This window comes from Parasteatoda tepidariorum, chromosome 8 (assembly GCF_982258835.1).
Source record: "Parasteatoda tepidariorum strain Cologne lab strain chromosome 8, Ptep-v5.0, whole genome shotgun sequence".
Lineage (NCBI taxonomy): Eukaryota > Metazoa > Arthropoda > Arachnida > Araneae > Theridiidae > Parasteatoda > Parasteatoda tepidariorum.
This window is the reverse complement of record NC_141762.1, coordinates 62,519,112-62,532,544: the sequence shown is the minus strand read 5'-3', so window position 1 is coordinate 62,532,544 and position 13,433 is coordinate 62,519,112. Positions and strand designations below refer to the sequence as shown.

At 31.6% G+C, this 13,433-nt stretch overlaps 1 protein-coding gene across 1 annotated transcript; it reads right to left on the bottom strand.

The window, feature by feature from the left end:
- Positions 1 to 4,260: 4,260 nt before the first annotated feature.
- On the bottom strand, positions 4,261 to 12,518 carry LOC110282382 (major facilitator superfamily domain-containing protein 6-like). Its single transcript, XM_087149435.1, has 3 exons — positions 12,454 to 12,518; positions 7,330 to 8,793; positions 4,261 to 4,605 (listed from the first exon to the last, which is right to left on the bottom strand). The coding sequence occupies exons 1-3, from the start codon at positions 12,491 to 12,493 to the stop codon at positions 4,430 to 4,432; spliced, it is 1,680 nt and encodes a 559-aa protein (XP_087005561.1). The 5' UTR covers positions 12,494 to 12,518; the 3' UTR covers positions 4,261 to 4,429.
- Between the last annotated feature and the right edge of the window lie 915 nt (positions 12,519 to 13,433).

Here is a 13,433-nt window from a genome sequence, read left to right as displayed (position 1 = left end):
GGATCACATTCTAAATTATACCAGTCGATTTATCGAAATATTTTTAATTGAAAATTTTAATATTAATATTTAGAATGGTAAAAAATTTTATGATTTAACATTTTAATAGTTATTTAATGCATTTATTTTCAAATGATTTTACACAACTCTACATACAAACAACTCAAATACATGTAAAATCTTCTGTTTTAATTACGGGAAAAATTAAATAAATTAAGTTTACTTTAAATTGTAATTAAGCTATAGCTCTAAATCGCTGAAGTTCATTAAAGCTATGAATCTGGGAAGTTCTTGGAAGCGCTAAATCTGGGAACTTCTTCCGGGTTACTCCGGGAACCGGGTTATCGGATGCGGAATCCGTATCAACCAGCAATCGCTGGAATTCGAACCCGGTTCACCTCAGTGGAAGACGAACGCTCTTTCCCCTAAGCCATCTTGGCTCTATATTTAGAAGATGTGGCATTCGATTGAAAAGGGAATGCTTCGCATTATAATCAGGCCACTTTGAGTCCAAAGTAACACGTATATAATTTTGAGGCTGGGCCTTTCATTTACTTTCATTGAATTAACAAACGGAACTAAGTTGAAAAATTGTAGGTTATTATAAATCAAAATATAGGTCTTTAGTTTTATGCAGAAAATACAAGAGATCTTCAAAAAATATTCTTAAATACTCGATGATTTTTTAAAAGGACAAATGTTGAGAGCGATAATTTAAAATAGTTGATTTATATTACCATACCTTAAAAAAGGGTTAAAAATATTTTTAATTCTGTGTCAAGCGAAAGCTAATGATTAGCCTTTTTATTTATGATTAGCTTTTAAAATACTTCTTCATTATGTCGAAACACAATTATGTGCAGAGTTTCGTGCCTGGGCGAGGCTTCAGGGGCGACATATTGTGATTACAGACACACACACAGCCGTGTTTATTATTATGTATAGATTTTATTGCAGAGCACCCCTCGGTTTAAAATCGCGCTCTTATTATTAGCAAGATCAACGCTTCATAGCTTACTATGGGAACACGGTCATCGGTTTGTTTCTTATTCATTTTCTTAGGGAGCAAAATGGAACCATATTATGCCGGATTGTGCAGCCCTTAATTTGTCTATGATTCTTCGGCATCACGTGGAGTCAAGTACGTTATAACCATATACCTGTCCAATTTATAAAATTTTAAGTTATTATAAAAAGACTTTATAGGTCATTTTATATATTTAGAAAAAATGTCGTTTTCTTCAATTAAAAAGGGAATATTAACAGCCCAATTAGGTCCAGAAATAGTTTGTCCATAACTTTGCGGCTTGGTTTCATGTTTATTTATATTGAAGTGATAAACAGTACGAAATTGAAAAATTATTCGTAAATATAAAAGTAAAATATAGACCTTTTTTGTATAAGTAGAGATCGATCCCCGACCCAGACACCTGATTTTCGGGATGCAGAAAATCCTTAGCGGTCATGTCGTATGATTATGCAGCATGTAAAAGATCCTTGGTGTGCCTTATTGGCTCTTGGCATTTCCAGCAAAATTAAATTCCTAGTGCACTTTAGCATCCAAATAGAGTCTCGGTGCTGCCATCTAGTGTGGCAGAAACTATACGTCCAAATTAACATGACCAACGGTATCTCACCCATTGTGGTGGTCCTGAAAGAGTGGATACCACCTCTGGAGAACGCACTAGATCTGCTCATCGGCAAGACCGATTGTGCAGCTCATTGGAAATAAAAAATTAAAAAAAATGTCCTAACTCCTAATATCTGCAGAAATTTTTCACAATGATGTGATGCCTTCTTTACAAAGAATTAAATATTGAGAATGATAAATTAAAATTTTATTTTAAATTTTCTTGAGTGTAAATAAAATGTTTTAGTTCTGTAAAAAGAAAGAAGAAATAGCTAATAATTAGCACTTTTAATTTGTATACGAAACGACAGAATTCTCCGGGTTTCACTCTTGGGATTAGTATCTTGTCGCTCATGCCCGACTAAGGGAGCACTTGTATCTGTCTACTAAACTGGAAACGAGCTACTAAATCATTTTTGCGGTTTTACATTGGAAGCAGAATGTAACCATATTTTGCCACATTGTGCCTCCCGTGTAATTTCGTAGCTTGTCGCTTCAGTTTTAATTATATATCTGATTAAGTTTCAATATTAATTTACTCATCGAAGGCATAGAGAAATTGGCATGCTCGAAGATTAAAGACAAGAAATCTAATCTTGCCTAAAAGAATGCTGAACTTATGAGCTTTCGTAAAATGCTAGGCATCTTACAAAAATGCAATAACTCTAATCAATATTAAATCGCACGTGGTGCATGCGCAAAAATTAACACCAGAAATGCCGTTAGAATCCTTTTGAGCATTTTTTTGCCATTTTTATGCTGTTTTTGAAGATGCGAGTGCGCTTCCTATCTCACATTTTTTAAAAACTTTTTCTAAATTGTTTATAATTAATCTGTATCAAACTTTCATGCGTTTGTGTTAATTATTAAAATGAAATCAAGGAAATTCCTAAAACAGCCAAAAAGGTGTCGTTTTGTCCCTCGACAAAAAAAAAAAAAAACGTTCATTTTTGAAGCTTCATGCCTGTTTTTGAATTTACTACTAATTGTGTGAAGATGATTTGTTGAACAGAAATTGAGATCCACCGTGTTCAAAAAATGAGACGTAATAGCGTCCGTTTAATTATATGGTATTTTAGATTCGGTGTTCGAAGTAGCTTAGTTCAGCTCTTATTGACTTACAAATTCGTTATTGCGTCTGAAAAATGCATATAATTGAGATTTTGCGTCTTAGCAAGTCCCGCATTGGAGGGTGACCACTTTGATCTGCCTGCATAGGGACCGAGGGTGAGCGCTATTAGTCCTCGTGAAACTGTTCTACAGTAAAGTTTTCGACTTCGTGAGCAGGTCATCGGGCTACCAAATAAGGGAAGCCATTCCTTCTGCAGATGATGTCTTCAGATGGTATGTCTTGGAATCATCGTCAGGGATGCTTCCCAGACCATCGCGAATAGTCGGTTGTACAGCTCTAGTGCGACGTAAATAAAGTACCTCCCTACGTCATAGCAGGAGAAATTTTCCGCCTATTTCATTCTTCGCCATGACATACTTACATTGATTTTTTGTTCTTCAACATGAAAACAAAACACTCAATCAATAGGTTTAAAATAAAAAGAATGCTATAATTTGGAATAGTATCCCCTTGAATGCGTTTGCAGACGACAGCATAGAGTAAAAGCTAGGGACTGTTTTATGCACGTTTTGTGATAATGTGCATAGTAAGCAAATTATATTTGGGAATACATATAGTATACATGTATATTGCAGCTTGAATAAGCTTTATTTGAGATTTATATTTAAATGTTTTAATAAAATTGACTATATTTTGTTAATTATGGCAAAATTGACTGTATTTTGTCATAATTTACAAAAAAAACAACGCATTTTTACGTTGCCGTAAATTACTTTTGAGTTGTGACAAAATCCATTTTAAGATCTGACAGATCATTATTGAGTTTTGCGAAGGATCTGTTTTCAGGCATTAGAATTTTGAGAAGTGTACGTTTTCAAGAAGCAGAAGTATTCTAAATTCAGAAGTAGGAATCTAAATTTCGTTAAAGGTTTGTAAGCTGACAAAATTTCCCTCTAGATTGACTTCTGTTTCAAGACATGTTAGTTGATTGAAGTTCATAGAATTAAAACTTATTCTTAATCAGTCGTTCACTAAAAATAAGTTTTAATGAGGAATTAGCTAAAACAAATTAAATAAACCATAAAAGCAAAAATAAGCAATATTTTATTAAAACTTAATAGATTTACTTAGGGCTTGAAATTTACATACTGTAAGTCATTAAGTCTAACATTGCATCTTTTGCCCACCTTAATCCAGTCCAAAGTACAACATTGATGCTGTAATCTTTGCCATAATTTTTCTATCTTAATTTATAAATATTTTGGGCTAGAAAAATTTTAATATGTAACTAAAAGGTGACAAAATAAACCATGAAGAAAACCATTATATAACGTTGAGTTTCATTTCTCTAAAAAAAAACGAAAAATGTAGTTTAAACCTGATCTGTAGACCAGGAAACCCCCTTGACATTGTAACATTTTTTTTGTTGGAAAATATGTACCAGAAATGTTATCGACAAAAGTCAACACCAGCAGCATCTTAATTATGGTTAAGATTAACAGAGGTTCAACATCAATAGGATTTTTCTTATGTCATACATAAGCTTTTGTTCATCGTATACAAGATTTTAATGATAGTTAAGATTGGCAAAAATTTAATCTCATTAAAAATTCCTTGCAAAGATTAGCAAAGGTTTAACATAGACAAAATTTTAATGCAGAAGTTCAGAATCAGCTAGAATTTAAGCCTTGAAAGCATCAGCATGGCTTCAACAAAGTATTAACCATTCATTTTGTTGGTAGGGATGTTTCTGTATTATCCGAGTAACATTTCCCACGAAATAAAGTGTTGCAAATGCTGAGAATTGTGGAACCAAAAGCAAGCATACTAAAGTAGAAGAATGTGCTATGTCCTCCTAAGCTATCAAAACCGATCCCAGCCAAAACGCATCCAACGCCAGCTCCTAGAAATAGAATTTTGTCATTTTAGAAATTGCTAAATAATTTTAAAAATATCAATATTTATTCATCAAAATTGGAAAAGTATATCATTTATGAATCCGTTATCACGTAAGACAATAAGATTATTTTACTGTTTGTTCAAAATAAATATTCATATGTTTAAATTTACAAAATGACTTTTATTTACAAGAATTTTAAATACGATATACTTATTTTTTCATGGAACATAGAGAGTTACCATAAGCGAAAACTAAAGTAAAGCAACAAAAATTAAGTGGAAGTAGTAGTAGTTATAGTCACGTGATATTAACTATAATAACGTATTACAATCTCTAACATTCTCCTACCTTGCAAGGTTGGGCTTGTTGAACTTTGCAACCAAAACTTTACGAAAGTTGGAACATTATACTAACAACAGCAAAAAATAAAAAGAATGTTCACAAGTTCAATCGAAAAGGAATTTTGATGATTCTTCCCGACTTAGTTTTAGGAAAATAATTCATCTCAAAGGCTTCACTGTTTTCTACAAAAGTGTCAGTTTTTCTAGCAGCTTTTAAGACCTCAATAGCAGTGTTGGTAGACACTTCTAATGGGTAAAGCCTTTGAAATGAACGGATCCTTTCACCCTTATTGGCCCTCAGTCTTGCAACTCTAGGAATACCATCTTTACCAGGAAAAATTTCTAAAATAACTCCAATTGGCCAATCAATTCCTTTGAGATTATAGCTACCAATCAATATTACTTGTCCTTTCGTGATCGAATTAGAAAATTCTTTTTAGGTTTCAGCACAAGTAGTTCAAGATATTCCGATCTGACTCTATTTTTTAAATCTTTATGCAATTTTTGTCTATATCTGAGTCCTCTGTTTAATGATCTTTGCTCAACATCGTCTGTATCTGGAGTATTGCTGTCATGAACGTCTTGCAAGAACATCGATGGAGAAAGCGGTTTGAGAGATTCATGCTTTGATACATAGGTTAACGGTCATGTGAATTCACAATTCAATGTGAATTTACAGTCTACTAACACTGTCTCCATCTCCTTATGAGAAAGACAAGATTTTCCTAGTGCTCTTCTCAAAAGATCTTTTGGAATTTGAATCAGTCTCTCCCACCATCCTCCCCAACAACACGCTGTAGGTGGGTTAAACTTCCATTGATAGAATTGGAAGCTCCATATTTTTGTAAACGGTTCCAGTCAACACGCTTTAATGAATTGGTTGTTTCGGTAAAGTTTGTGCCATTATCACTGTAGATGGTTGATGGCCTACCTCTGCTTGCTATAAACCTTCTTAATGCCATCCAAAACGCATCAGTAGAGGCAGACATAACGAGCTTAAAATGCACTACACGATAGATGGCACAAGTAAATATCATTATCCAACTTATGTCATATTAAAAGAAAAGATAACCTTAGATTTAGATTTTAATCGAGCTTCGAATTTATGTTATATAATTAGGATGTGCTTACTTAACAGTTTTCTTAAAATATAAATAATAATGATAATAATGAAATGCATGTAGGTAGTGAATGCTCTTAGATAATCGAGACCACATTTTTTCCGAATGGTACACTAGCGTACGAAACAGTCAAACTCAATATTATAAATCATTTATACGAAATGTATTAAAATAAAGTGTAATTTTATTTCTTAACTTGTTTAGTATGTTAATCAATAAGGAAGTAGAGTCAGTGCTTTTAAAGCCACTTTAAATCAAATACAATTTTTATATCAGACAGGTAATATTTGAGTTGTGTTCTTCCTTCCGTGTTCAGAGGTTTTCGTACAAAATAAGTATTGGATGAATTTCTTTATTTTTAATAATAATATTTAGATAAAATAAAATAAATTTTAACTAATAAGTTTAGGTCTTGTATCTTTAATTGTTGAATCCTAATTGTAATTTTATGTGTATACTATTACTTTAGTATTGAGATTTGTTATTATAAAATTTGTTCATACAGGATCCGAAGTATGAAAAAAAAAGAAACATTCTATTGAGCTGCATGCAAAGATTTAAATTTTATCTGAAGAAGGTTACATCTACGGTTAACTCTTTAAATAGCAAAATGTTTTAAAATTCTGAAATTCTGGTTGAAAATTAAAAGGGTTAAAAATAAAAAATACTGATTTGCACCATGGATCCAAACTCACATACACCAGCTTTCTATACACGCCAAGAGCTCGATCTCTTTTTTTGCAGTTATTTTTTCCCCAATACTTCAGAAGGACAATATAGAAACATGTTAATCCAACGTATGAACTCAATGATAAACGTGTGGATGTTGTTAATTTTAGTGAAATTAAAAGTTACTTTAGACGAATCTTAATTTGTGTCCAATGTTATTAATTTTTTTAATGAGAAGTATACAAAATCTTTATTAGAATCACAAACAAAACGTTGTTATATACGTCCCAATAAAACAAAAACGTAGGTAAACAAGACGTCTTTTGATGCATAGAGAAATATTCAAAAACATAGTTATGAAAAAATTTCACTAAGCATTATGAATGATTCTCTATCTTTTATCACATAAGAATTCATAAAAGTCGAATGAATAGTTTCAATTTTTTTGGTGCAACAAGGTTGAAAAATAGGATTCCGTAGAAAACGCTTTTTGGAGTAAGTATATTTTTTTCCTTAGGAAAAAATCGATATCTGAATTGAGAATTCCCCCAAATCAATTTGTGATTTATTACCGTTATTAATCTATTTCTACTTACCTAATCCTTCGTGAGTCGAAAAAAGAATAGACTGAGTCGTAGCTTCTGTTCCTGGTTTAGCACTAAGTTTTCCAAATGAGGCTATTGCAGGATAGAATATTCCATACGTGAAGCCATGAGTAATCTCCATTGGTAGCACCAGCCATGGATTATGAAAAAAGCTGTACCACAAAAAACGAACAGCATATGCGAAAAGGGACAAAGACACTAAATTGAAGTGCCCCATTTTTCTTATAAACCATCCTGAAAAGAACATGAATGGTATTTCGCCAGCAAAACATTGCACATAAGGAATCAAGCCACAGAGAAATGTACTTGCTCCCAATGTGGACATAAACCATATTAGATAATACCAAATTACACCAGCCCATACGCCATTTATAAAAACTCCAGTATTGAATGCGAGAAAAGTTCTAGATTTGAGTACTATACCGACATCTTTTGCTAAATTTTGAGAAAATTGGGGTAAGACTAGATCCATTTTATACAGATTCCAGATAGTAATGCTTTGTAAGCACACCATAAGTAGCCAAGTTGAATAAAAATTATTTGTAAGGTCACATAAAAGTCCTCCTAAAGGAGCGAAAATACCCCAACTTATAGCAGAAAATAATCTTTGGCGACCAAAATCTCTATTGTATTTTTGTGCGCTCTCGCAACAAATGGTATCCGACAGAGTAAATGTTGAACTGATACAAGTTCCAGATAGAATCATGATGCAAGCATAAAGCCAAAACTGATATGACTTGATATCATCCACAACCAGATCTTTTCTTGAATTATCCTTAAAACTAGCAATGCAAGGGATAGTACTGTTAAAACTCTCACGTGCAACTGATGGCGTATTTAAAGAGTATAGGTGGAAAAAGTTCTTTTTTGTCAATTTAATTTGTGATAAAAACTTTTCTGTTTTGATGGAAAGCATTGAACAACAGAAATGCTGTTTAATTCCTAACTCAACAGCATCATTTTTCATGTTATTTTCAAGTTCAAAACAAAACATTTCTTCAGTTAAGTTCAACTGGCCAAAGCAAACCATGTCGGGATGGTATTTTAAGAAATCATTTGCTTCTTTCGAGTGCATCATTGTGTATATGTTTTTCGATGCTAAGTTGAAACGCTGCGAAAAAAAAGAGTCGCAAATTGTACTTTTACGCAATAAAATTATGTTGATCTGTGTTATATTTTTATTATCTTTGAAGTATTTCAATGGATTTGGAGTTTGTTGTGGGTTATTGATTGTTGGAATAGCTAGAAAAGATAAGAAAAAAAGACAGTTGATAATAATTAGGAAACTCATCATTGCTTTCATTCTCTTGAAATAATCTGCTACATATCCTAAAGCTGTTTTAGATAACACAGAGATGAATAGTTGAACGGTGAGAACAATTGCAAAAGAAGTTGCAGAAATTCCGATCCTATCCTTTGCAATCAGAGGCACATAAGGCAACATAGATCCCATAGCTGTAAATTTAATTAAGTACACAATTAAAAACAAATTTAATAAAATAAATAAATGAATTTAAATTTAAATAAAATAAAAAATTTAAAATCACAACAAAAAATTTAAATTCATAAAAATTTCAGCGCAGATTCCTTACAGAAATTTTAAAATGCATGTTTCAAAAAGTTCAATAAATATTCCTTGAAGGAAGTTTTAAATTTAAATTCAAAATTAAATAATTTATCAAATTAATAATAATTTTGTACTGAAATTCAATCCAGTTTCTTTACATTTAGTTCTAAAATGTAGTTAGTAATAAAATACAATATGAAATATAAATTTTTTTCTATTTGTTTTAAAATTTAATGAAATTTTATTAAATGAGAGCTACAATTTAAGTCTGTAATAAATATTCACTCAATTCCTACTCACTCAATAATTATACTCAAATTCAATTAATGTATTTTAAAGTTAAGCATAGAAATTAAATGAAAAATTCGAAATCGTAATAAAATTACAACTTAATTCATTGAATGTAGTAAAAAAAATTTAGTTAGAAATTAAATTTAACACAACTTCATGAACTGAATTTAAAGTCGTAATTAAATTTAATAAAATTTCCTTTGAGAGGCAAAATGTTTGAAAATTTGTTGTTGTTGTTCTTTTACATCGCACTAGAGCGCACAATGGGCTATTGGAGACGGTCTGGGAAACATCCTTGAAGATGATCTGAAGACATGCCATCACAATTTTGATCCTATGCAGAGGGAATGGCACCCCCACTTTGGTAGTCCGATGACCTACGTGCGAATTTTGAAGATTTGATTTCGTGATTTGAAGCAATGCGGATCTAAATAAATTTGTGCCCATACAAATTTTTCAAATGAAATGCATTAAAAAATTTATACAAATATAGTTACGTTCGCATTTCTTATGCTCTCTAAGGTTTACAGTTTCGTAAAGGGTGGGAGTGTTTTTCTTTTAATTTCCTTTGATACACTGTATTAAAAAAAAGTTCTTTGAAATAAATAAAAAAATGGGTCGAAATAACTACGTACGAAATAATAGCCGAATTTAAAGACCTCATGTATTCGAACTTGAATAGCATATGATCACTTTCGAGCAGAATGCACAACCTCAAAAGTGATGTGGTGGAAGAAATATGTGAGAAAGATGTTCGTTGGCTGCCTACAGGATTCGAACCGAGAACTTCATGGTTCGCAGTAGGATGCTTAACTATCATAGATGTGGCAGAAGTCGAATTCTTGGCCATAGATGGTGCCACTGAAAAACAAGAAACGCACACTCTGCATTAAATTTGCTCGGTGTCACCAAGCAGGCTGGACCCGTGTGGCAAGTGGCATTATAAATAACTACACTCCACGGCATGGATAGTCAGGAAATTTCATATACTGTCCGCCCCACATTAGGAGATACATTCCATTCAAGTTTTTAAGATATTGCGAAATAAGCTAAAAGTGAAATTAAAATTGCCGATCTCCTGACTAAGCTGTTGGGACCATATTTCACAAATTGCAACCCTTTGTACTATTGAAATTAGAAATAAATATACCATGATGTGTCATTGCGGAGGTCGCTATATAAAGATTCCTAATTCAATCTGGACCTTGGACATGGAACTATGATGGTTAAAACCTCCAGTACCCGAAGGTTCTTCATTCGAATTCTGCAGTTAGTAAACATCTTTTCAAACATTTCCCCCACCACATTTATAATACTATGATTTTTTTCTCAAAATTAGTATGATGTTTTAATTCCAAATAATAAAAAAAAAAAAAAAAAAAAAATTAAGTTCGACTCTTATTTGTTTAAGTATTTTGACTCATTTTTGCTTAATTTAGAGAATCCCTTTTTGAAAGTGTCTCATTTGCTGTTTGCCATAATTTTAAGTTGAATTTGTAGTTGGATCATTGATTCAAATTGAATCATTTGCAGTTGATTCACTGCAATGGTTGCATTTGAATCATTGTTTTTGAGGAAATTTAGCCATATTTTAGCTCGGTGATATTTAGCCCAAGCGAGATTTGTTCAGCTGAGATTTTGTCCCGCGACATTCTGTCCAAAAACTTCTGTTAGAATTGAATCATTATAGTCATTTGCCTCTTTTTACAAATAAATATTTCAAAATCAACAATTCTGTGTCTTTTTTGTAAGTTTAAACACCGTTTATTAATGCTGCATACGGTATGCTTTAAGATATGCAGCATTAATAAACATATCATAAGGGCCGATCCATATTCTTGAGTTTAAGACTACCAATGTTCAACTTCCTACCCTTGTAATTTTGAACCTAATCCAGAAGACAAGGGAACTCCTGGATCACGTACTGGGATAAATTTGCCTTCGTTGAGGACTTTTTTCATAGAACTAACTCGCATTTGCGTTACATGAAAAAATTGCTAGTCATTATAAAAGAAAAAAAAAACAAAGTTCAGCCCAGAGATATTGTACTGTTTTTTTTTCTAATTTGCTTATTGCTCGATTTTAAAAATATATACGAGATTTAAATAATTTTAGGCACCGTATGTACACAAAATAGTTTTTAATCTCATAATCTACTGACTTAAAGAAAATCTATTTGACTGATTATCTTGGTGAGATCACAACCTTTAAGGCCTGTTTACACGGTCCAATTTCTTGAATCCGAGAAATTGGACGGATTTCTCTGTCCAAGAAATTGAATGATTCGTTGACACTATCCAAGTTCTTGAATGTCGCTGATTTGTTGAAAGAAAAACTTGCGCATGCGCATTGTTCATATTCAACATTATAAAATAATACTTGCATAAGTTTAAAATTGCTAAATAAATTCAAATAAAATCATAATAACACAAATAAACCGCAACAGATCAATTTATTTGGACTAAAATATATGAAAACAGACAAGAAGATGACATAATTTGCTGCCTGATTGTTGACGTCACAAAACCTAAGACGCTGATTGGTTAAGGGAGAAAAAACTTGGATGGAAAGTAGAACATGCTCTACTATCGTCCAAGAAGTTGGACCAAGCTCTTGGATGTTTGTTTACACGATCAAAGCTCAAAGCAAAACAAGTTTCCATCAATATCAATCAATCTCTGTCCAAGAAATTGGATCGTCTAAACAGGCCTTCACACCAACAGTTAGGATCAAAATAAACATTAACTCAGTAATGAATGATTACATTTATGAAAAGAAAATAATATATATGTTTTATTGTAATAATACTATTTTTAGTGACTTTTTACTGAACTTCCAATTTGATACATTTGAGAATGACACCCAAGATTGATGTTAATTGGCCGAATGATCCAATTGCCAAACTGGTAGTAATGTTAGCAAACACAGGAAAGACAAGCGTTGACAACAGCCTGATGGAATTTCACGTTAGTAGGTCCAGTGATCCTTGTCAAACTTGAAGCATTTTAAATATTTTTAAATACTCAAAGGAAAATGCTTGGAATTTCATTATGGTTCTCTTGTTTAGTACTCAAACCTATACCAATATTATTTTAGTGGGTTTGGAAGAAGGCTTTAGCGAGATTGAAGTTTTTAAATAAAATAAGTCCTTAGATAAAATACGTTTTTAACAAAAACAAAAACTTCAAACGAAATAATGAGATCTGTATTTAGAAAAGGATATGCCACAAAAACATAAATTAAAACTCACTGTTTACCTCCAAAAAATAAAAAGAAATGAACTTTAAATCTTATCATTTCTTTATCGATATGACAAATTCTGACTTTTCCATTTTCTATTTCAAATGATGCGGCGTTAATTGCGTTAATTGTGTCCACACTCCTTTTTCTTCGTTTGTTTTCTTAAAGGAAACAATCTGCAAAAAAAAAGTTTTTAGGCATAAATTGTACAAGTTTGAACAGAAAAGAGAAAAAAAAAACACGGATACCAAAACTTTTATTAAACAAAATAATTAAAAACAGAACTGATTGAAATGTGATAAATTATTTAAAAAAATTTTATAAATAAAATTTTTTTTACGCAAAAGCAATAAGAAATTCTTTTTTCTCAAATATTTCAAAATTTAAGAACAGCTATGAGTGAATTACGTTAGATTCAGGGGGAGTTGATTTCTATTTCATATTACTATTTCCCTTCCTTATTTTTATGAGTTATATAATTGCCATATAAAAAAAAATATCCCAAATAACGTACGTAAAAATTCGATGTAAATAACGACCCTTACTTCTAATTGGGCAAATAAACCGCACGTTATATGATCTAGTTTTCCACACAAAAAATCAAATTTCTTTGGTTATTCTGAGTATAAAATTAATTTCCTGACATTTAAAATATTTTTTACTAACTAAAACTATAATAATGTTAACTGTAATATAAAACTACAATCTTAAGGTTAAAAGAGATTAGGAGATAAGTTTTTTTTAATTTAATTTTTTTAAAAACTTTTTTATTGTTTGACTAAGATTGTTAGGTTATATCTGATATCATAATGTAAATGTAAACAAAGGCAAACAACAGGAGTTAGTAAGGAGTAAGATCACCAGTGATTGCTAAGCAGTACTTAAACTGTCCGCTATTATTGAGTTCAATGTTGTTAAAGAGCTGTTAAAAGCTTTTTGGAAGGAAAATTTAAAAAAAAAAAGGTGCTTAAGTACCCTGTATAGGAAGCAAAGCTAT